This window comes from Myotis brandtii, unplaced genomic scaffold (genome assembly GCF_000412655.1).
Source record: "Myotis brandtii unplaced genomic scaffold, ASM41265v1 scaffold395, whole genome shotgun sequence".
Lineage (NCBI taxonomy): Eukaryota > Metazoa > Chordata > Mammalia > Chiroptera > Vespertilionidae > Myotis > Myotis brandtii.
In genome coordinates this window covers 3,102,241-3,127,483 of record NW_005365155.1, presented here as the reverse complement: position 1 = coordinate 3,127,483, position 25,243 = coordinate 3,102,241, and the positions used below count along the sequence as shown (strand labels likewise).

At 44.7% G+C, this 25,243-nt stretch overlaps 1 protein-coding gene and 1 long non-coding RNA gene across 4 annotated transcripts in view; one reads left to right on the top strand and one right to left on the bottom strand.

Annotated features, from left to right (window-relative positions):
• The first annotated feature begins 1,165 nt into the window (after window positions 1–1,165).
• LOC102260338 lies at window positions 1,166–3,360 on the top strand. Its single transcript, XR_313972.2, has 2 exons — window positions 1,166–1,743; window positions 1,893–3,360. It is a non-coding gene; the product is annotated as an uncharacterized LOC102260338 (long non-coding RNA).
• Window positions 3,361–3,722: 362 nt separating this feature from the next.
• The window catches only part of SNX9 (sorting nexin 9), a 64,292-nt gene continuing 42,771 nt past the window's right edge, over window positions 3,723–25,243 (bottom strand). For all 3 annotated transcript variants that reach the window (XM_005872886.2, XM_014545065.1, XM_014545064.1), the window contains exons 8-18: window positions 23,773–23,898; window positions 23,549–23,666; window positions 18,287–18,417; window positions 15,343–15,446; window positions 13,647–13,750; window positions 11,616–11,693; window positions 11,005–11,081; window positions 9,818–9,907; window positions 7,974–8,088; window positions 6,296–6,387; window positions 3,723–4,156 (exon numbers count right to left, since the gene is read on the bottom strand). In XM_005872886.2, coding sequence (XP_005872948.1) covers window positions 4,109–4,156; window positions 6,296–6,387; window positions 7,974–8,088; window positions 9,818–9,907; window positions 11,005–11,081; window positions 11,616–11,693; window positions 13,647–13,750; window positions 15,343–15,446; window positions 18,287–18,417; window positions 23,549–23,666; window positions 23,773–23,898 — 1,083 coding nt within the window. In that variant the 3' untranslated portion in view covers window positions 3,723–4,108. The remainder of the gene's footprint in view (window positions 4,157–6,295; window positions 6,388–7,973; window positions 8,089–9,817; window positions 9,908–11,004; window positions 11,082–11,615; window positions 11,694–13,646; window positions 13,751–15,342; window positions 15,447–18,286; window positions 18,418–23,548; window positions 23,667–23,772; window positions 23,899–25,243) is intronic.

Sequence of the window (25,243 nt, the reverse complement as noted above, 5' to 3'; positions counted from 1 at the left end):
AACCTCTAAGGACTGGAAACCGACTTCCCATCCACCTGTGAAATGACCCCCCACCCCCTTCAGGACACCCCTGTGGTGAGGTGCTCCAGTGAAAGAGAAGCGATTACGAGAAAAAGAACAGGATGCAGCTGATGAACTGAGAGATGACAGTCTGGGTGGGTGAGGAACCTGACATCCTTAGAGTGACCTGCCACTGAGTCACCCACACCTTTAAGCATCGGATGGAAGATACACACCCTTTCCCCAGAGAAACTGTAAAATACACACGGGAATAATTTCCCCGAAGTCACATGTGACTCACTGACACACACACCCCAGGACTGCATGGACCCCTGGCCGAGAATTCCTGTTTTAGAGGCCAGTTAGAAGCAGCTGATGACAGGAGTCCCTCTGAGGAGGGGCTGGGAATTCCATCTTAACTACAAACACATTTCCCAGGGCACGAGGACACGCACAGCCAACAGCTGCAAAAGAAGGGGGTGAAGAACGGATGCTCCCCGAGGAAAACGTTTACCTCACAGGGTGAACCCTCGCGGAGCACCCCCGTTTATGCTCACTGGCGAGGGGAGAACGGGCCCCCCTGAACTGCAGTGGCTGGCCCATCTGGAAGGGATTAAACACATCAACAGAAGAACTCAAGCTCACAAAAACGGTTCGCCTTGGTAAATGTTTGTTTTGTGTTGCTTCCTCCTGCGGGCTGCTAGTTTCCCAAAGGCCAAGCACTCCTGCTTGACGGAGGCAGCAGGCGGCGTATGCTCAGACCCACCGGTTTGGGGCCCGGGGGGACGCACACCCCGGCTCAGCCACGGGAGGGACCACGGCCGGGACAGGCTGCTGCGGCTCCAGGCCGGGCTCCACGTGGCAGGAGGAAGATGGCTGTGGCGCCAGCAGCTCTCCAGGCCCCTCTCTCCTGGGTGTTGGCTCAATGTTCTCAGCTGAGCCTCTTTTTTTTCTGGTTTATGTTAACCAATTTACACAGGTGCAGTAATGCACGAGAATTACCACTACCCAAGAGTTCACTACATATAGTTTAACTTATTTTTTAATTGATTTCAGAGAGGAAGTGAGAGGGAGATAGAAACATCAATGATGAGAGGGAATCATTGACTGGCTGCCTCTCGCACACCCCCTACTGGGGATCGTGCCCGAAACCCAGGCATGTGCCCGGAATTGAACTCTGACCTCCTGGTTCCTAGGTAAAATGCTCCACCACTGAGCCACAGGGGCTGGGTAGCTGGGCCTCTTTACGTCACCTCTTACTCCGGTCACTGTAGAAGTGCACGCTTTGCTCCCAACTACTTTTCTTTGGCTAAAGCAGGTTGCATAATGATGCCTGGTTTTACTGGGACGGGGAAGTATGGTCCATCGGTGGGCCCAGGGCAGTGAGATGCAAATGATGTTAAAAGTTGTAATGTCTGCTCAGTGACTACGGGAACACGCTTGAAAATTAAAATGAAGTTTGAGGAATGTGTGCTAAGATGCTCTCTCCGAATGGGAAAACCACCCCATTAGATTTAAAAAATAGACGACAGGCTTTCCACTTCCGGCCACGAGGGGAGCACAGGCCAGCCGCTCCCCTTGAAGAAGAAGACACAACACATGAAATACAGTTTCAGACACTCGACAGCAGGAGAGCAGGACTCTGATCACTGGGGGAATGGAAACAGGCCAGCCCCACGATGGCCCCAAATTACTGCTAGATGAGGTTCCAGGCGCAGTACAGGGCGGGGAAACCAAATAGAGGTTCATGGTCTCGCCGTGTCCAGAAGACAGAGACAGCGTTCAGGGTGACCACAGTGGGTAGGACTTGCAGGGCAGCGTACAGGAGAGGAGAAGCAAAGAGAGATCAGATGTGAGAGAGACAAGCAGGCAGGCAGTGGAGATCTGCAGAGGTTCATGGTCTCGCCGTGTCCAGAAGACAGAGACAGCGTTCAGGGTGACCACAGTGGGTAGGACTTGCAGGGCAGCGTACAGGAGAGGAGAAGCAAAGAGAGATCAGATGTGAGAGAGACAAGCAGGCAGGCAGTTCAGGAGATCTGCGGGGGGGGGGGGGGGGGGGGCTAGAAACACTTTGTTTGAACATGGTTCTGCGCACTCATGAGAGGAAACCCAAGTGAGCACAGTGACTCAAACCCCAGAAACGAATAGGACGGAGGCTGGGCGGCCACCAGCCAAAGAGTAGACATCCCAACGCAGGCCTGGGGCAGGGCCTGGAGACAGGCATCCTTAGCAGGGCGCAGGCCTGTCCTCTGCAGCCAGAGGGAGCCACTGCCCATGCATACCCAGCTGTCCTCCTCCAGGAGGGGAGCTGGGCCCGCCTGGGGCTCTGGTCCCGCCAGGCGACCTTGTCCAGGTCTCCGCGTCCAGCCTCACCTCACTTGCTGGCTGCCCAGGGGTCCGTCTCTGCTTGCTGGTTCGTTTGAGATCCACAAGGGTACACAGTAAAAAGAGGGTGTCGGATTTGCCCGGTTACAGCTGCTCATCGCCTGCCAGGTGAGGTGCCTGGAGCAGCCGGTGTGACCTGGGGGCCAGGCCCTACTTCTGAATTGGCGGGGTTGATGGGTCGAAGTGGGGTATCTGTGATTGCTGAGCGGGTCCTGAAGGCTCCCCGAGGTTCCATGGAGAAGCAGCCCAAATGCCCCTGCCCTGGCCACCACTCCTTCCTCCCCGGCCTGCCCGTGGCGCCATGGGTGTTGTTTTCAGCAGATGGCCACAAGAAGTGATGATTTAAAAAAATCACACACGAACACCAAAAAGTGCTTTGAAAAATGGTTTGAGAATTTACTGTACAGGTTTTTTAAACAATTTATTTATATGTTCGCTTCTACATGCTCTTATATTTGTGTAAAACATTTATACATATCTTTACAATTTGTACATATATTAAATGGCTATATCATAAACACTGTTCTATGAGATTTTATAAAAGAAAAATCAAGGGAAATTACTTATAAAACATTAACAAAAACCCGTGACACTAAAGAACAAGAAGTTCTCATTCACGTCCATCTGATTTCCTCTTCTACTTATTTTTTGGTTTCACTTCATTCATGCGGCCCGACGTTCATTTTCTGTAACAGCGAGATCAGGGCAGAGCAAAAGCCGTGGCGATCACCGAGTAAGTAAGGCAAGAGTGCAGGAAGACAGTGTGCGGGGTGCTCAGGCCGTTAACTGAAGTACCAGGACCAGGAAACCCCGGGATTAGCGCACATTATTCCGCTGCCACCCTTCGCATCCGCTAAGCTTTTCCACTTGGTGGGGAGGGGCAGCCAGGTCACTGGTTTTCATCTGTCCGGTAATACCCACGGGCCCACTGTCTGCACCCAAATCAAGTGGCCAGTCCTGCCCTCACTTCTCATTCTGTCTGACTGGGCAGCTGAAGACTAGACACAGGCAAGAAGCCTGAGGCTGGCGTCTTCTCGCCCGACCAGGAGGAGCGCTCGCTCCTTCCTGAGCACAGTCAGCTCAGGGTCGGCAGTCCCCCACGTGCCCTTTCCCGGTAGAGCTGGCCCTGCTGAGGAAGGAGAGCAGGACGATGCCCTCCACAACCTCCTGGCGGCGGGGCGGTGGCATCGCTGCAGGGACCGCCTGCCCCGACCCCGCAGCCCCTCTGCCTCCTTTCCTGAAAACGCAGGCACATGAGTCATAAATGTGTCAGTGAAAGGCATGTGGATTTTCCTAAACAGACAGGAATTCCAAGGCATTGAAAAGAATTATAAAAATATATACAAACATATTTTTTTATTCTGGCATATTCCATATTTTTAAGAAAGCAATTAGTAACCATCTGGCCTTGGGTAAGAACTGGAAGATTGTGGGCTTAAAAATTACAAATTTATGTAAAATATAAGTGGGGAAACCTCTAATTTTCCATTCAAAATTCTGGTAATTTTAAATACTTTCCAAAAATAGAGACAATTTCCACTGGTTTAAATAATGGCTGTAGAAATGAACAAAAGAAGACTATATAACTGATGCGTTTAGGTGAGTAAAGTGTAGTTTTTTGCAACTGTTTCTCTTGGTGTTGATTTTTGGATGATGGGGGATTAGACTGCATTGCCCCAGGTCAGAGAGAAGCACTTGGGAGTTTCTTCATGTTCCGTTCCGTCTACATCACAGGGAAGCGGCCGAGGGCCTGCCTCAGCTTTTCTGCAATCTGGTGGGGAAAGAAAAGGTCTGAGATATCACCTCCATACAACTTCACAGTGATGGATTATTTCCAGCTCTTCTGAGTTAAACACGGTAACAATCTCAAACTCTTGGGTCTATGCATCTAGGCGCTGCCACGCTACTGTGGGAGAGACCTCAGACCCGGGACCAGGCTCGCAGGCGAGGGCCGCTCCTCCAGGGCCCTGCTCTGTGCACAGCAGCATTTCAAGACCGTCCCCTTCCCCCCAGTGCGGCTGGAGGATCCCTCCACCTACGAGCTCCAAGACCCAGCCGAGGGGCTCGCCCCATGCTCACACCGCTCTGCTACCTCAGGGCAGACAGTGTCACCTTCCACATAAAGCCACTGCTGTCTCCCCAAGGACACACGCCCCTGAGGACAGAGGTCTCAGTCATCCTTGGATCCTGAGCGTTTGCAGTAAGTGCTTAGTGTGCAACACTGAAGAAATGTTTGCTCCGTGAACAAATGTGCACATTTTAATAACTGTTAGACCTAACAAAGACACATAGTTTCTTTTACATATATGTATATATACATATATGTATATGTATGTGTGTGTACAGTGGGGCCTTGACTTACGAGTGTCCCGACTAACGAGTTTTTCGAGATACGAGCCGTCTCTTGGCCGATTTTTTGCTTTGAGTTGCGAGCTAAAATTCGGGTTACGAGCCAGCTTCAGATACCCCACCGCTAGTTGGCGCAGCGAACGTCACAGTGAACGCCACAACATCAGCCCAGCATCACGTGTCTCACTCGTTCACTTTATGATTTGACATACGAGTAATTTGGGTTATGAGCTCCGTCACGGAACGAATTGAACTCGTAAGTCAAGGCCCCACTGTGTGTGTGTGTGTGTGTGTATAATATTGATTTCAGAGAGGAAGGGAGAGAGAGAGAGAGACATCAATGATGAGAGAGAATCATTGATTGGCTTCCTCCTGCATGCCCCCACTGGGGATCAAGCCCGTAACCTGGGCATGTGCCCTGACCAGGAATCGAACCTGGGATCTTCAGTCTGCAGGCTGACACTCTATCCACTGAGCAAAACTGGCTAGGGCAACACATAGTTTCCTATTCCAAATTACAGCAGCATTAATAATTAATCCTCACTTGGGCTTGAGAATTATTTAGCAAATTAACATCAGAATTTCAAGAATTGTCCTTCAATTACTCTCTCACACAGAATACAAGTGCCTGCTATTCTAACACAGGGTGCAAGGCCACCATCCAATGGCACCGATGAATAAAGTGCACAGGACACGGCACAGGAGCGCACCCTAGGGGAGAGCACTGCTTCGGAATCCTTTCTGTACACTTTCTCCAAAACCAACTGTTCCAATGCACAGGCACAGCTTGCAGCAGGCACATCAACCCAGCTCCTTTCGAGAACCGTGGCAGGGACAGACTTTTTGGCAGTGTCCAGTCCAAAGACGACACATGCAGGGATGGAGTTTGGGGCCTGCCTACTAGAGCCCTGGACAGCCATGAGATGATAGCACGGAACGGTGGAGGACTTAGTCCGAACAGGGCGGCCAGCACACGGACCATTATAAAGTGACGGAGCTTGTCTTCAGATGGCTGACTTCTCATCTCCATGCTGGAGCCTGGCTTTCTGGACTCTCTGGTAAACAATGAAGTCAGGCAGTGGTACAAAACTTTACGTTCTCACTGTTTTCTGAATGACATATTCAAGGCCTCGCTCTCTCTTTAATTTCCTCTCTGCAGCCCCTTGGCGCACTGAGACCTCAGTCACAAACAGGCCGCCTGTGGTGCCGAGTGGTGCCAGGCTCCTTCCCCGGCTGAGCCCACTGGGCGCAGGGTGACCTCATCCATTCAGCCGTGTTCCCCGCGCACAGAGGCAGTGAGGGGGGAAGGAGCCACACAATAAGGTCTTCTCGGGGCCTCACCACTGGCACCTGATCTTCAAAAGAAAATCTTTAACCCGGTGTTATTAAAAACGGAAAGGCAGAGGTAATTAAAAGATTAAAATAAACCCTATGATATATTTAGCCTCTTTGGGTTTAACACTTAGGATTAAAAAATACAAGCAGATTAATTTGATATGGTCAGAGTGAGTGACCAGGAACCCTCCCCTCTGCACAGACGGCGGGCGGAAGGGTGACTCACCGTTTCATAGAACTGTACCTGCTGCTCCAGGTACAGGCGGATGACGCTGTTGTAGTCATAGATCCGGTTACTGTGGAAGTGATTCATCTCCGCTACAATCAAAACCAGCACACGAGTCAGTTCCCCCGACTCCACTACGACCCCGGCTTCTCTGCTCCGAGGCGGCTCCTCACCAGCCAGGTTCCCCTGGTTGGCCTCAGTGCAGAGCCAGCTCTTGACAACTCATTTTATAGAGAGACTAGAAAAGCCACTGGACAGTGAATGGCAAACACCACTTCCGAGTAGATGTATGACTTTTGTTGATTCGTATATTAAATACTATGAAACCCAATACCGATAACCACCCAAATACGGACTGTTCTAGGCCAGTGAGGGAGCAGGAAACCGACCTGGTCACATTCTCTGCAGATGACTGCAGTTCCGAAGTTCAGGTGTGTTTAAGGGGGACCTAGCCAGGCACCCGGGGGGCTGATGTACCCACTCACAAAGGAATCCCTTCTCACAATGTGTCTCTCGGCGCCACCCCCTCCCACCACGGCCGCAAGGCCTTCCTCACCACAGCTGCCGCTTGCCTTTCCCCTTTCACTCCCAGCCTAGAAAGCCAACTGCTGGCATCAACTCCTACAAAAAGGTAGCTGTTCTGAGTTCTGTATTATCTGAAGCTCTTCGTTTATCTATCTGGATAAGCTCAGAGACAAGTTCAATACCAAATTCCCTATTTCAAACCCTGCAACACCCATGTCTGCAATCCGGTTTCCCATCTCTGCTCTAGTTGTCCTGGTTCTGGAAATCTCTCCTACACCTCCTCTCCCACGAGCTCCCTGGCCCTGAGGCGCTCCTTGGAGGGCCAGCAGGGCTGTTCTCCGCCCCAGCACATCTCCCTCAGGTCCTCCAAACCCCACCGCACAAGCAGAGGTCTCTGGGCTGGGCTGTCCAACCAACACTGCCCCTCCAATGTATCCATGTAACTAGCAAACCCTTCTCCCTTGAGCATTTTTTCTCTCAAAACCTTTTAATGACTTTTTAATGCCCACATCAAGTCTAGACTCTTCTGCCTGGCTTTCAAGGCCCTCCATAATCACCAACGCTTCTTCCCCAATAACCTATAAGTATGTTTTATTCCCAAAGGCCAACGGCATCATTCTGCACTATTTTGTACGCTTCTGTTCATACCGAGCGCATCCTTCTCTTCTCCTTTGCCCATGAATATTCTATCTGTCCGCCAAAACAGGACAAACCCAGTCCCTGCTCCTAGGAGAACACTCAACTATGTAAAATCAATGAAATCTTCCTTTTACTAAGAGTCAAACTGTGCCTAGCTGCTACCTCCAAATGCCTTTACACACCATGGTCCTCAGCCATGGAGGCGACAGGCTGCTCATAGCTGAACGTGGGAATTGGACAGAGCATTAGGAAGGTGCTGATATTAAGGCTGGAAAAGGTACCTTCAATGTCTCCAAGAAATAATAAAAACATGCAAGTTTAATCAAACACTCATAGTCATGTCAGGTAAATGTCAGTTTTCATCAACACTGGGATCCTGCGAACAAGTGGCTTATGAGGATGTTCCAAATCAGCTCTGACTTAACTGTGGTTCACATCTGGATTTCTCTCCAGCAAGGAAAACAGCAACTTTGCTGGGAAAACCAGGCCCACCTGCTACCACAGACCTCCTCACCTTGTAACGCGTAAGACATGGTGCCGACGCGCTTCACCATGTTCTGTTTGTCCTGTGGGGTGATTTTGCTCGTTGCAACCAGTTTATCACTTTCTTTCACTTTTTCTATTGCTGCCTGTGAAATATAGAAATTAAATGGCATCAGTAAAACAAGGTGAAAGGACCAGGCCTCAGTTGAAAATATAACAAAGCAACCACCTCTTTTATAAGTGACTTGCTGTTGAACAGGACAAGGTCCCTACAAGATAACAGGAAAGCATCCAAACGCAACTTCCTTGAAGTCACTTGGATGCAAAAGGTAACTATTCTTGAGACGTGTAACTAAGCTATGATTTAGTTTTATGCTACAAGAAGCAGGAAACCCGACAGCACTCCACTTCTGGAGTCTCTGTGGGCACCGCCAGGGTCAGAGCAGTTCCCAGCAGGACGCAGCGGCCTCACAGTCCTGCGTGCACCGCACAGCGCGCTCTGCACTCAGGGGGAGGACTGGAGGGCCGGGGCTTGAGCGCGCAGGCTGGAGGCTCGAGCCTTGCTGTGATTTCCAAAAGACGCATCGAGTCCATTTTAAATTAACATTCAGATGGAAGCAGCTGTAGAAGCTGCTGAACACGGCACAGCGCTCATTCCTTAGCGCCGCCCGGACAGAACACCTCCACACTCGCGGGTAAGTTCAGCTCCGTGCCTGGAGCTCTCACTCTGTGGGACACATGCCTCCAACAGGTTAACTGACCTGAGTTTTTTAACTGAGATTTTAATTTTACTTTTTTTCAGTTTTATTGGAATGTAATGACATGTAGCATTGCATTAACTTAAGGTGTGTGACATAGTGACCTGTTACATGTGTCTATTGTGAAGTGGCCACCACAGTAAGTCTAGTAAACATCCATCTTCCTCACAGAGTTACAAATACTTTTCCTTATGATGAGAATATTTAGGATCTACTCTCCCAGCAATTCTGCTTCTGTTACATATTTGAAGGAAAGAAAATCACATCTCAAAAAGACAGAACACTCCCAGGTCAGTGCGGCACGATTGAAAATAGCCAAGATACAGAAACAACCTCAGTGTCCATCAACGAATGAATGGATCAGGAAAATGTTCTGAGATTTATATTAAGTTATCTAAGTTGCACAAAACTTCTTATTTACATATGCGATCTCTTCATACTTTAATTATACTAGTAAAGCCAAATGCTAAAATGGGCTCCGACCAGGCCTTCGTAGAGAGTTCCCTAGTAATCCCAGCACAGCACTGTGTCCTGGAGTCCACAGCTGTAAGATACTCGAAGTCTGAGGTAATACACAGATTTTGAAACAGAGACAAAAATTAACAGAAACAAAATTTGAGTATACCCTAAGTCAATTTTTAAATTTAGTTTAAAAATACCTTTTTGACGGGAATTACATAGCTTCCTTTTTATTAATATGTATGAACATATAATGCCAACACTGGCCATTTGAGTTTTAACTAGAAAACCAGTGGTTATTTCATTTGCCAGGGCAGGACCTTTGAGGACTTGCCCAAGCAGCTGACAAGGTCTCATTGGTAAGAGAAGGATCATTCCTATTACTGTCTTAAATTTCAAACATCATGACACTAACTACATGCATAAAGGTATACTTTTCATATTTTTAGTTCCTTCAAAACAATGTTTTCTTAGTAACAAAAGAAACAAAAAACTATTCTTATATCCAAACATGTGATGGGACCTTGCTAGTTAAACGCCCCAAGGACTTCCAGGGGTCCCAGAAAGCTTCCCGACTCAGGAGTGTGAGAGGTGGGCCCGTGCCTGCAGCTCGCGATTTACCCACACCGTCTGCTGTAAACTTCTACAATCCAGTTACCTTGTGAGCGCCGATAATGTCCGGGAAGCAGCCAAGGAAACCTTTATATTCATGATTACATTCCATCAGGAAATGGAGGTCTTTCTTTGGCTATAACAAGACACAAGTTGGTTGTTACTGGCAGAGGAATCCAGACAGCCAAGGAAAAGAAACGCCTATCTGAGGACTATATTAGCCAAATCCTCCAGGTACTACATTAAGCTATTGAGTGTTAAGCATTCAGCTTAGTTTTCCTACAAGAAAATAATCCCCAGAGTCCTATACCCTCTACCATAGGCTGTAAAGAAAATTATAACACATCAGGTAAAATTTTGGTGGGTCTGAGGTGGCCCAAAATACAACACCTTGAGGAAAAGAATGTAGGACTACATGTTTACATACAAGGAAATAAGATGTTATAGTTTAATGTCTAAATTTTAGCAGAAAAGGTAAAAATACTATGAGAAAGTCTAGTAATCATTGTAAGTGGCAACTTTAACATTTTCTATTTTTCTGAATTACAATTTTTAATAGCTATGTCATGCACAGTTCTAAAAATTAATCTTTTTTACAAGTAGCAGAGAGTAATTAATGACATGAGTGTGTGTCCATAGGCACATGTGTACATACACGTTTTAAAAAGTTATCTGAAAAAAATTTTTTTTTTAATTCAGGGATTTGAAACAACTTAGATGACTATGTCCTTGGGGGAAGTGATGTCAGTTACCTGTGAGAAGTGGGACGGGCTACTAGAGACTCCAGCCCACACCCTCTCGGCACCAAGGACGGGCTCTGTGCCGGAATTGGAGCAGGAGCCTTCGCCTTATTAGCTGCTGCTCCATGCAAGTGAGCTACTTCCAAGGTTGGTGCCTCCGTCGCCACTTTCCAGATGGGGAAACTGAGGCAAGTAAGAGTCCAAAGGGGACTTGAGCAGAGCTCCTTCCTGTACATACTGATCTCTGACAGCTAACGACAGATCCAAGCCCTCGACCCTAGAAGGTATACTTTTAGATTTCTTGATGACAACTTTATCCATCACTTTAGCTAAATCTAAGAAGCACTATTACCAAATACAATTTAAAAAGATACATAGGAGTAGGAAAGAAGAGGATAACCAATTGAGCATTTGTCTTAAAACTGATTTTAAATTAAGTATGTAGATTAGATGGCTTAAAATATTAAATGGAATTGTGTGGTTATGTTAATACCTGCTCTGCCACAAGACTGGCAATTTCTTCATAAGTCTTTCCTGCTTCTGTTATTGCATCATTGAGATCTGTTTCACCTGAAAGTCATCACAGTTACCAGTGGTTGTAAGTTATGTCTTTCCATTCATTTTATTTAAACATTTTATGACAGAAAATTTCAGACATTTTAAAACTGGAATGAATCCCTGTTTACCCATCACCTAGCTTCCCAATGAACAGTTCATGGGCAATATTTTTTCACCTATCCCATCCATTCCCACCTCCCCTTTCACTGGCCACATAACATTGCATCCATAAATGTTACTTAGAAGATAAAGACTCTTTAAAAAATAAGGACAATAGCATATTACAGTGAAGACAATTGTCCCTGAGATGAATTATCAGTCAGCGCGCAGCTTTCTGGCAAAGAAGCTGCAAGAAAATACACTTAACAACCCTCCACTCTTCTCGAAAGTCGCAAGGTGCGGTTGCACAAGTCTGAGTGGAGCACCAGCCAATCTGAGTCGGTGCCAAGGTGCTACTGCAGCGCTCCTGGTGGTCTGCAGGAGCCTGAAGCGGGCGGCAGTCAGGATAAGACACTAACGCTCAGAGGTAAGTAAGTAAAGCCCTACCTTGGTAAGCACTGGAACTGAACACTGTTGCTAAGCTCTGCAGGGCCTTGCCTATCTTCTGATATTCCTTGGGTAGTGCTGAAAGAGAAAAAGAAATACGTCGTCAACTAGTCCTCCCCACAAACTGAAGTGGGACTCAACTATTTTCTAAAAGTGATTACTTTTATAATAGTAGAAATTTGAAGTGATTCAAAAGAATCTATATGCTATAATAAAATGATTGGTTTTTTAATATTTTTCCATCAAATTCTTTCAATTTATAATTAATCACTTAATGACTGGTGCATGCTATTATTAACAACCAGCACCACTGCCCATTCTCATTCACTGAATGACATCTGAGTGGACGGGCGGCTGTTAGAGGATGATTCCAGTGTGCGCAGTGCTATCTATCACACAGGCCACCCCTCCCTCCACCAGATGCAGACACCCCTCCACTTCATGGGGCAGGAAGATAAGGGTCAGATAAGGAAACTGACGTGCTCAGGGCCACATGGCTAACAAAACGGTGGATGTGGCACTTCTGATTCCAATTACATGGCTTTCCCCACTCTGCTATGTATATATGAATAATTATTTGCAAAACAAAACTCAAAGCAACAAGGTGTGGAGAAAAAGGCAGTGGGACCTCCCAGGACCAGGCAGGAGGGATTTGTTTTCTCTTCCGTTGATATAAACTGTGTGGATGGCAGAGGCCCACTCGGTGGCTGGACAGCGAGTCCTCTAGGCGTGTGGGGCCACAGCTTCTGCTGCGACTCCTCCCCTGTGCACTGTAACAGGCAGGAGGCCCGACCACACATAAGTAAATGGGGGCGGCTTGTTCCTGCAGCACTTTATCACAAAAGATGGGGCGGCCAGATGGGCCTGAGGTCGCGCTTGCCCGTCCCTGATGTAAGGCTTCACTTTCAAGTCTGGGTCACAGACCTCAGAACTGCTACCCACTTGCTTTGTTATTTTAATATTTCACCCTCAAGTCACTCCACATTCAGTTTCTTGTTCATTAAACTTGTTATTGGACTTCAAATAGATGCTTTTCCATTATTTAGAAGAAAAATTCCACCTTTAAAAAAAATCTTCCAATAACAGATAATTTAACCTCTCCCCTATGCTGAGTACCAAGGTATTGATATAACGTTAAAGTGGGTATGTATTACTTTTAGACTTCAAAGCCAAGCCATTTTTACTTTTTAAAAATAACTGGGGATGACCAGGATTCTTGTAGGTTTCAGTGACAGACTAGCAGGACCTCGTTCTCACGAAGTTAACACAGGTGAGCCCTAACTGCAGCTCAGAAACCCGAATTTCTCTGGGACTCAGAAGGCTGTGCTGGCAATAGGGTAGAATGGATGTAAGGGGAGAAGACTCCTCATCCTCTGAGGCAGTCGGACCACCTGTGTGGACACTACACTGCCGTGGGTGCGGCCTCTGAGCCTGAGGGAGGAAGGGTGGAGGCTGTGGCAGGACCCACAGCGGACTCCGGTGTCTAGGCTGGGCTGTCTGACACCAGAGCTCATGGTTCTGGGAACACAGCAAACGTGGCTCAGCAGGATGACAGTCTGCACACAGGGAACTGAGGGGACAGGAAGTCCTGGAGGACATGGACACAGCAGGCAGGAAGCACACCCCGTGCCACGGGCCTCAGCAGTGCTCCTAGTCTGACCGTCTTGTATTTTCTACCAGTCACATTGGTTTTTCCTAAAAATTAGGGTGTTAGTCAAATCAACACCTTGCCAACGGAGGAAGATTGAAAACTAAACTAATGAGCTACAAGCATTCTCTAAACATGCAGAAAGGCTACATTTTTCATAGATTACAAAACCCCAGGAACTGGAAATACTTAAGCAAACGTGGTGTTTTTTAAGAGTTCTTGAACTGGCTTTGTTAGAGCCAACTGTCTGCTGTTGACTTGGGTTGAGAAGTGAGGTTCACCGAAGAGCTCCTTCTGCCTAAAGGGTGAGGCCCCAGGGTGACCAAGGCCGCAGAGCGAGCACGCACTGCCCCTGCGAGCCCGGCAGTGCCGGAGGCACTCACGTCCGGTGCATCGCTTCCAGTGCTCCTGCCCCACGGTCAGCAGCTCCTTCACGCCGTCGTCCATGGCCTTGGTGAATTTACCAACAGCATCGCACTTCTGTTCTCTGTGGGGCAAAAACACAAGAAGGTGCCTCCTGGGCTCAGCCACCAAATGTCCTGGGGCAGGTGCAGGAGGAGAAACATCACGGTGGTCAGACTCACACCGAATGTCACCACAGGCACCGTGTCCGGCATCAGAACCACCACCCTTTAAGCACATCAGTCTTACAAACAGGCTTGATTCAGGCTTTTAGAGAACTACTTCTAAATGTGCCATTTCTATTTTACTCTGCTTCCTTCTCCCCTCAATTCCTTGTGAATGTCAAGTAAAACTATTCTGAAGTGAATAAAATCCTCATTTCTTGAATATCTTATTTAGGAAAATTCAATCATGGGCAGTACCGTGGAACCTATAGAATAACAGGGGCTGCTAATGGCAGGAGTTCATTCTTCCAACAGTGAGTCACAGAAAACCACCTGCACGTACGACCACCTGCGCAGCGACCTGCACCAGGTGAGCCGCGAGAATGTTTAAAACATGCGGTCCCTGACGGCTTCGTCAGGGCACTGACCTCTTTGCCGTAGATTGCCAAATTAAGAAATGACAACAGCCAACACAACAATAGCCACTTGGTGTGAATGAATCAAAATTATAGCTATTTTTCATTTTTGTCAGCTTGACAAAAAATATAACATGTTTTTTGGTGTGCCTCAGGTTTTAGTAATTAGTTTATGTGCATGAGATGAAAAAGATGGAAAATCACTGCTCTAAGGTGATACTGAACATATCAGTTCTTTAAGGATGTAAAAAGTATTTACCAACCCGAAAAAATCATCACAAGGTAATTTTTTTTTTTAATTACGGAATGCTTCATGAATTTGCATGTCATCCTTGCGCAGGGGCCATGGTAATCGCTGTATCGTCCCAATTTTAGTGTATGTGCTGCTGGAGTGAGCACACAAGATACTCTTACATTTAAAAAAGATGATAAAAGGGAATGCATGTTGTGAGGTCATTTTTGTTTAAACAATTTTTCCTTTAGATACATATGTACCAAGGAGGGTTTAGGAACCTATAGATCCTAAACATGTTTAGGCCAACATATTAACACTGATTTTCTCTCTGGGTAGTTGGAAGATTGTGTGTGGTGTGTTTTTTTTTCCTTGTCTATGTTTTTGGTAACACATATGCAATGATTTTATAAAAGGTTTCTTAAAATAAAAATAAATCAAGACTTTTTATTAGTTCTTATATAGAAAAGGAACTACTGCAAATTCTCAACCAAGCCCACATTAAAGCAAAGATGACATGATAAAGCAGAGATAAAGCAGGCCAGAGATTACTTCCTTCGAGGCAAGGCTCAGAGAGACTCGGCTCTGTGGCCTGTGCGGGGTGTGAGCCGCCTGTGCCCCTCTGCTTCCTCGTGCTTCACTCGGAGTAACTACCAACCACTGTGTGCGCTGAGGTCACTGACTGCAGGGGAGAAAGGAGCAGACCTCCATGTGTTCTGCTGGGAGATGTGCTTTCCCTGACTACAAGCCCCACTCATTTCCGACACTCGAGTCTGACCGAGTCCCGCTTGGGGCTGTCCTGCCAGACCCGTGAGCAAAGGAGGCGGACACAGTTGAGAAGAAGGCAAATCTGGCAGTGTCTCACATTTCTATGAGGTCCAAGTCAGGGGCCTCTGGTTCCATGGTGGAAAATATCATAACTCCCACCAGTTCATCTTTCTCGGCTTTCCTCTTCCCAGTTTTCCATTCCTGTAAATGGGAGGGTCATGAGTTAAACTGGTCTTTCAAAACCCCCTGGTAGCATCAGCTCACTGATCATCTCTACCTTTCTAATTCTCAGGAAGCAGCTCCCCGCCATCTCCCTCTGCACTGTGGGCCACGGCCTGCACATCTCAAATGTAATCTCATGTGGACAGTGCCCTCCCCAGCATGGTCTCTGAGCGCCCAAGCCCTTCCTGAGTGAGGTGACCCAGCCACTGTTCCTTTCCCAACCGCTACCAATCCAAACACAGGGAGTAGAAACACAACCTATGAATTCTGACAAAGTGCCTTAAATTTTTAGGCTGTTTAGTTCTAAAAAAGGTTAACGCTTTTCTAAAATATAAGATAGGAACCAGTATTATGGGCTAGTTTTAAAAACATATTATGGCAAGATATATATATATATAACATATATACACATACATACAGAAAAGTGCCCCATGCATGTAATTCTCACAAAGTAAATTCCTGTGTAACTACCACCAAGACCAAGAACGGGGGAAGAGCTAGCATTCCAGAAGCCTTCTCATGTCCCTTCCCCATCCATCGCCACCCTTCTCTTCCCCACAAGTTAACCATTACCCTCTCTCTTTTATGGTTGTCATTTCATCACTTTTCTTTCGAGTTTTGCCACCTAGCATGAGTCCCTAAACTATAGTTTTCCTAGTTTTTTTTTTTAACTAGCAAAGAACTCTACATTTTTTGTGTATCTGGCTTCTTCGGCTCAACCTGTGTATAAGAGCTGCATTCACACTGTTATAGCTATACAATATTCCCTTATATGAACACTCCCCCATTTATTTATCCATCCTATGACTGGTAGTCACCCTTGGCCCCTGCCAAGTTACGAATGAAGTTGCTGTGTGTGTGTGTGTGTGTGTGTGTACATATATATACATGTATATATTCACACACACACACGAATTTCTGTGAGGTATAGGAGTGGAAAATTGTTCCACTTTAGATAATATGAAACTGTTTACCAATCCTCACACCCACCAGCAGTGTGTGAGCCTAGTAGCTGCTCATCTCACTTTTCAGACTTTCTAACTTTAGCCTTTCTGGTGAGTATGTAGTGGTATTCACTGTGGTTTAATTTGCATTTCCTTGATTACTAATGAGATTAAGTACTGTTCTAAACATTTGTTTAGGATTCAGATACTTTCTTTTGGGAAGTCTTTAATCAAATCTACAATTTTTCTGCTGGGTTAATTACCTTATCTTTTTGTTTGGGTTTTCATATATTCTAAAATCCAGCCCTTGGTTGGTCATATTTGTTCATATCTTAGTTTGTTTTTCACTTTTAATGGCTTCTGATGATAAACAGAAGTTTTTAGTTTTAATGCAATCTAAATTTCTAAAAAATCCAAATTTCTTCCTGTACGGTTAGCTGTTTTTGTCTTACTTCAGAAATCCTCCCTTCTCTGGGGGAATGAAGCTATTCTCCCATGTCACCTTCTAGAAGCTTTATTGGTTGCCTTTCACATTTAGACCTCAGAATGATCTGGAATTGATTTAAAACTTTATACAATGGAAACTTCCAAACATATACAAAGGTAGAGAGAAAGAACAATAAGCCCCTACAAGACTCAGCCCTCAACAATTATTAAAAATTTACCAATTTTGTTTTATCTAGTCTACTCTACCTGTTTTCTTGCTTACTTAAATGGAAATCTCAGATATAAGGCCATATTTTAAAAACATAACCACCATGCTGTCAACCCTAACAAGATCAACAGTACATTATTATGAGGTGGGAACCATGTTTCATTTTCCCCAGTAGTGCCATCTAAGGCAGTGTTCGCCAACCTTTCGGACCGCACGGACCACCAGTGGTCTGCGGACCAGCGGTTGGTGACCGCTGATCTAATGGACTCAGCACCATTTATTAAAAGTACTGTCCTTCCCCCACTGAGTCAGCATCCTCTGCGTCATATATTAAGTGCCCGTTCTGTTCTGTTCTGCTGGTCTGTCGTCTTTCTTTATGCCACTTCCTTGCTTCTGAAATTCTTTTCACTTTACAGTGAGTCTTGATATCCAATAAAATCCTCCTCCCACTTCATTCTTTTTCAAGAATATCTTGGCTATTCTTAGTGCTTTGATTTTCTACATATGACATCTTTGCTGTTCTTCAATCCATGAAAGATAATGTTGGAAAATTTATTTAAGTCTTTTTCTTTTTCTCAACAGTGTTCCATAGTTTATGTTGACCTTTTGTAAATTCCTTGTATTTACTCCTAGAAATTAGATACTTTTCATGCTGTTGAAATGATAGTTTTTTACTTTTATTTTGCTTATTGCCAATACTATATACAAATATGCAATGTCTTACTTATATCCAGCTACCTTACTACTTATTTCTAGTAATTTTTCTGTAGATTCATTGGAATTTTCTGTATCCATCCATCTACATGAGTTATTGACTACAAAAATCACAGTTTTTAGTGATTGTCTCTCCCTTCCTTTCTAATATCAATTTTTTAAAAATTGACCTGACCATAAAAAAAAAAAAAATCATTCCCTCTGTTTCCCTCACTTCATGCTGGTAATATCCTGCATAGTGTGGGGTCTATCTTATTTTTAGCATTTAGGAACCATTCCTCACCCTCGCCGTCCTTTGCCCCATCTGCTCCGGGCCAATCTGTTCTCTCCGTATGGAAAACCATCCCGGCAGTTCCTTCAGACTTTGTGACTAATTTCCTATCGCTTGAATTTAGGTTCCTATCCCTATTGTCTTCGTAGAGAAAATCAGAAATAACCATCCAACTGACATAATATTAACTCCTTTCAGACATAAAATTGATGTGAATGTGACAATTATCAAATACCTTTTCATCCCGGAAATTTAGAAACTGCTGGAAAACCTCGCTTTCTGAAATTACCGGGTGCCGACACATCCTGGTCATCCATGCCTGAAGCCTCTCCATGCGCATTTTGATAAATTCTTCTTCAAAGCGACCTGCAAGGAATGCGCCGAGACGATGTACCACTTTGTCGAAAAGCTGTTTATGCAGCTAATGGCTACTTGGTGGAAAGTTATTAGTAAAAGGTAAACCATGGTGATTTTTCACTAACCTAAAAACGGGCAACAGCCCTAGCACATGCCTCAGATGCAGGCTTGATCCCTGGCCCTGGTTGGGGCTTGTGTGGGAGGCAACCAATTGATGTGTCTTTTTCACGTCAATGTTTCTCTCTTTCCTTCCCTTTCACTTGCTCTAAAAATCAGTGGAAAAATATCTTCAGGTGAGGATTCACAAAAAATAATATAAAGAAAAATAAAAACAAGTAACATATTGAATGCCCAAAGACCCACAGGAATGATACAATAGACTTTTTAGTTTATAAGAATGAAATTACAATGTAACAAGTCAACAAACCTTTTAATTGTGATAAGAATATTATAACTTCAAAGTGCTATTTTCCTCAAGGTTCCCTAAAGTATTTTAAAAATTTAAAGTAAATCTTATTTCAATATGAAAAACCTCTTTCTTATAAAGTAATATGTGGCCATATTAAGTCCTATTGACAAGAAAGAGGTAATATTGTTGAATTTATTAAGTAATTCTTATAAAAGTATATGAAATTTCTCTATTTATAAAAATGTGACCAAATGCAGTATAATCTTAGATATACAAATTTAAGTTTAGTACTTATGCAAAGTAACTCAGGACTGTAGCTTTTCCCCCCCCCCCAATATTATTTTTTAAGTTATTTAAACTGAAAATAGAAAAAGCAATTTTTCCATGAATAATGAAAGCTGCCATTTTTATAAGCCTACCAAACAAAACCACTATCAGTTAAAAGGCTTCCGGCAATGGAAATTCCAGCTACAGTCAAGCAAGGCAATCAGCTAACCCAGTCCCCCCAAATAACTATAAACCCAGACAAGCAAAGCAATCAGCGCTCTGGAAATCCACAGAAGGCCAACAGCCATCTGAGAAATGTCTGTTTGCAAAACTGCCATACTTCAGGCAAAAACAGTAGAAATCTGTGGCGTCTGGCTTGTGGCTGCTCCTGTCTCCCCTGCTGCCCCCACCCTCCCATCTCTGCTTGGCCGACATGGGGCGTCTGCCAGGATGGAGCAGGGTCTGGGGCGTGGGAGATGCCCATGCTCAGTGGTGGGGCAGTGACAATCCAGAGGCTGGTGAACAGGGAGGTCAACCGCTCCACTAGCCAAGGTTACGAGGTTGAGCCAAGACTTTCCAGGCGAGGCCGAGGGCAGAAACAGGGGAGACCTGCTGGGGGCCAGGCCAGGCATGCCCTCCCAGCCAACCTGAGGCTACACACATGGGAAGGAGTCACAAAAGGGGCCTCCAAAATGGAAAAACCAGGGCTAACTTGAAAAGGACCTGAGCTTTGAATTTGCTCCCCTACTCACTCACAGGTCCCTTGGCAGAGGACAGACACTCAATGGCCTGCGGCAGGTTCACCACCAAACACACAGACACTGGTGAACCCTAGGAAGCCATACTTAAAAAATAAAATAAATAAAACCGAGCTGCAGGAGAGACAGATTTCAGAGATTTAGCCTAGGCAAGTTACTTGTAAATCCACCAATCAAACAAACAAACCAAAGCAGAAACAACAACTTTCAGAGAGAAAAATCATAATCTAGAATTGTTAAAATATATTCTCCAAAATTTCAGTTTTCAACAAAAAATTGAGAGATTTCAAAGAAACAGCAAGGCATGGGCCATATGAGGAAAAAAGTAGTCAAGAGAAAATGTCTCTAAGTGTTCCCAGATGTTGATTTCACAACAAAACCAAAACAACAAAGAAGCTTCTATAAATATGTTCAAAGAACTAAAGGAAGCCATGTTAAAAAAAAAATTAAAGAAAAGTATGACAAGGAATCAACAAACAGAGATTCTTAAGAAGACAGAAATTATAAAAAAAGAATCAAAAATTTTGAAGTTGAAAATACAATAACTGAAATTAAAAATTCACTGTAAGGTTTTAACAGTAGATTCAAGATGGCAAAAAAATGAGTGAATATGAATATAAATAAACAAGTTATTTAATCTGAAGAACAGAGAAATACAACTAATGTAAAATGAACAGAGCCTCAGAAAACATCAAGCAGACCAACATTCTCATGATGGGAGAACCCAAAGGAGAAGGGAAAGAAGAAAAAAAATCTGAAGAAATAATGTGGGAAAATTGCCCAAATTTGATGGAAAACTTCAATTTACACTTCCAAGAAGCCCAACAAACCCCATGTAGGACAAATATAAAGAATCCACACCAAGATATAGCAGACTCAAACTGCTGAAAGACAAAAGAAAAATTTGAAAGCAGCAAGTGAAAAGCAATTCATCATCTATGGTGGGTGTGCGTGTGTGTGTGTGTTTGTGTCATGGTCTGGACAGCACCTGTATATGAAAGCACTTCAGATTCTGCACTTGCTAAGAGTAGAGATTCAGTACCACATAAGCTTAGGCTGTGCAGAAACAGCCTCATCTGTCGGATATAAGGGGGGACAGAAAAAGACCCGATAAATCAGCATAGACCTCAGTTATACCGACTTCCCCAGGATGACCAAGTGAATTACACCAAGAGTTCACAGCCTACGCACTGATTGATTCTTATTCTTCCGGAAAATTTCTGACATAGCTGGTTTATTTTCAAATAATTTCAGGTGTTATTTTGTGCTTGGTAAGATGTTTATAGCAGGTTTCAGAGAGTTTAGGGGAAAAAAGGGGGGGGGGGATTCCCCCTTTCCCATTTTTAATAACCTTACTTAGGTTTTCACTAAGCATGTGAACATGCCAGTTTTGCACCCAGGAGTAAAGCCAGATTCATTCAATATTATTTCACAAAACCCCAAATCTATGAACAAATGAGAAATGGTAGCTGTAGGTTTTTCAGGGACAGCTCAGCACATCCACAGAATGCGGTGACATCACATGCTGGCATTCCTATTCTGTCCTCCAGACTGAAGTGAAAGGGGAGTTTGTTTACACAGTAATGATCCTGTGCCATCGGGGCAGGAGGCAAGCAAGAGGAGGGAGACAGTGGCTTCTGTGCTGTGCAGTTTCCTCGGCACGTCTCCCAGGCAGTGAACCAAAGCTCAGCTCTCTGCACACGGCGGCGTTGCTTTCTGCTTTTCTATGACATCCCCCTGGCTTCGGGCCTGAACTTTTCTTTAAAAAAAACCCATACAAACCTTAATATGGGAACAGAACCATGACTCCACGATGCTTTAAAATAGCAGAGTTATCTGATTTAGACTAAACAATGTATTAAAACCTAAGTGATCTGAAAATTCCTCAGCCCTAAAATAACTCAGTCCACTTATTTCACATATTGGGCCAGTCAAGTTGATAAAGGAGAGTAAACATTCAGGAAACGAACTGCAATTGGAAAATATGGAGAAAGGCAGACTGAAGTTTTCATGGAAAGAAATCTAAAATTTTAAAAAGCAAGCTGTGATTTAAAGCAATAGGATAACAAAAGGAGGACTAGTGAACTGTGAACCGGGCACAGAACTAGGGGTACAGCGACCCCTCTGAGTGGAAGGAGGCAGCATTGCACACCAGCCTGGCTACCTTACACGGCTTCCAGTGGACTGTGCCCCGCCCCGCAAAGGGCTGCTCAGGGTCACCGGATGATGACCCGGTTTATGGGCCTGGCAATGCAGCCCCAGCCCCACTCCCCATTCTGCTGTGACAATTTGAAATTTTTGAAAATTAAAAAAAAAATCAAAATCCAAACAACTTTTTAAAAACATGTTTCCATCTCCTCAAAAAACTTCAGAGAAACAGAAAACAAAGTACAAGGTAACGTTTTAAGGAGAACAAACTTCTTATCCTAAGGTTCCTAATTGTAACTAAGATTAGTTGGTCCACATCTCATAATGTTAAACAGCGAGCTTTGGAATGAGATTCCGATTCCAATGCTGGGCAGGGCGCGCTCAGCGTTTCTGAACTGAGACAGTACGGCGACGTGTCTGGGCACAGAGACCCCGGCATGGAGGGATACACTTCACTACAGCACTGAAGTGCCCTGAGCCGCTCTGCATTTGGCTGGGTAGGATTCTCAGTTCCTCTCTACACTATTTATCTCAACTCTACGGGGTGAGGATTAAACCCTGTCCGGTCTTCTCTGATATCCAGGAAAGGAGCCTCCTTTGCAGACTCCACGTTCTGCTCTCTGGGTTGAGGTTAGCCTGCTGATGCCATCCCTTCTCTCAGAGGCCCTCTACCTCGGACCTTTAAGCCGTGCTCTCATCTTTGATCCTTTCCTTTCTATACTTACTAGTTCCATTTATTGGAAAAATTCCTACCTACATACTAAAACTCTTTCCAATCTTTAGTAAAGCTCAGCTTCTTTACAAACTTTTATTCTAAGAAAAACGTAACGAGTCCTGAGTACTAATTTTTCAGGTTTTATACTAGGAGATAAAAAAAATCAATGACAGTTTCAAAACAGACACAGAAATACTTTCCGACGGCACGTTATTAGGGGCTCTGGGAGCACACAGATTCCTGACCAGATTACTTGGGGCAGGGCAAGTGGGGAAAATGACACCTTAAATAAGTAAGAAAAAGCTGAGGGCTTCTCAGCGATAAATAAGAACATTTCACTATAAACAGTCACCTAGATAACTGGGCAGCTCCCTACCTAACAGTTGGAAGCTCTGTGGCTTCTAGCTCCGATGTCTACACACCTCTAATGCAAACAACACATCTGGACTGCAGGAAGTGCTCACACCATGGGGTCATAGATTTGCATTTCCACTTCAGGCTATTGGCTCATTTCTCAGGTATCATTTTAACATTCATGTACTTATTTTATAAGAAAGGGTGTAGCAATAAAGGCACAACAACTTTGCGAGAATTCAGGATATGTCTACAAGAACTCTGATAGAAAATTTTATGAGCCTTTCTTGTTAGGTGCTTAGGTAACTTCCAAATACATGCGCAGTATGTATAGTGTATGCAGCTACTGTTTCCAAACTCCTATAACTGGCTCCTCTAGAGGATGGAAAATGCCGTTACTGATTTACATCAGAAACTCTAAAAATGGGAAACTCTAAAAACTGGAGTCTTTTTACTTGTCATCCTGAGTTCAGCATCACACACACTCACCTGTGACTTGCTTGTCTGGAAGAGAAGGGATTGGAATGGCTGATCCAAACTTAACCAGGAGACGTTCATATAACCAGTCAAAGTGCTTATACCTGTGGTTTACAGATCGATTAGTATTCTACAAAATAAGGGAAAGAGGAGAAAAGTTACCATGCCAATTACAGAAAATGAAGAAAAAAGCCAATTCTAACTGGTGACAAGCTTTTGATAACTCGGATACTTACAGTGGGCGTTAGCTGATATTCAATGTAGCTCTTCAGCCCATACATTTTGGAGCCTTTCCTGGGATCTGCTACCACACAGTCAAAGGTAGAGGTAGGATAAACCCACATCGGGCCATAATCTCCAACCTACACAACGTTTCAGGGAGAGTTAACTTCGTTACAAGGAAAACTCACAAATAAAATTGATGTAAGTCATCAAAGGTTCTCTTTAGGGCTGGAAGTCCTTTGGAGGGTGGCTCCTGCCCTTGTTTGAGGGTTCCATAAACGTTCTCTGTTCCTGTTGAGGCTCTATGTGAAGAACACACTCGCCAACAAATGCTTCTGTTCCTCCTCCGGGCACTCCAGGCCACGCGGGAGAGGCCTGTGTCCCTCCCTCTGGGAACGCTGGGCAGAACACAATTTTTCTCTCTCTGGTCCAGCTGTCTTAGTTATATGTATAAAGGGCTAGTTTAAAAAAGTTCTCATATCTCATGGGTTGATAGTTTGTGAAATAAAAATTACAGCCTTGTATGTCTGAAAAATGTCGAATTGCCATCACACTTTCTCATTTTCTGTATACCCTGTCCTATTTCTTTTTAAGGGTGGAAGGAAGAAAAAGTGGGGTGGGGGATGCAAGTTCAGAGGCTATTAGGTCAGGATGATGACTGGGGTCCAGAGAATTTAATAAGGGACTAGAGAGAAGATCTCTGACAACAAGTCACTCTACTCCCCAAGTGGGAGTCCTGGTCCAGAAAACCCCTAGAGCTGCAGAGCAGGGATCTCTAAGGGGAGCCTCTGGGGAACTTGCCACAATCACAGCACTGAGAGCAATTCTGATCGACTACTGCTCACTACACATGGGTCCCGTTGTATCAGTGGGGATGGTTACTGTGCCTTAAAAGCAAAGAACCAGGTCTCTACTTTCTCTCGGTTTCCTGAAGACGAATGGCTGTCCTGGGCTTCCTTTTCCACACAAGAAGCCCACACAGGCAGTGCGCCTGCAGGGCACACGGCCAGTTCTACCTAAGACTTTTGGTACATATGCTGGGGTCCTTCAGCTCTATTCCACCACTGCCACTCTTGTGACAAAGTCCCCTTTGCGAATCCAAGGGCAGGGCCACGGGCTCTTAACTGTGTGGAGTTTTAAATTTAATGAAAAAAACAAAACAAAAACAATGATACATGTTCAGTATTTACAAAAGGTCTGAAGAAAAAAAAGAAAAATAACTTTTAATCTAATGATGACATTAAGAATATCTGTTTTAGAATAGCTCAGAAGATAATTACCCCAAATTTGCTTTGAGGGAAGAAGGAAAAAAGGGGTCTAGGTCACATCCCTTCCCTCTGGAGATTTCTAGGTTTCAAAGATGTAAGAACAAGTAATAAAGGAAGTCCAGCATCATTCTTGCAATTTTATCAAGTTTCCTAGGAGATTATAGAATAAGACCAGATGTTTCCTCCTCCTTGTTTGAGTGTAATGGTGATTACACTC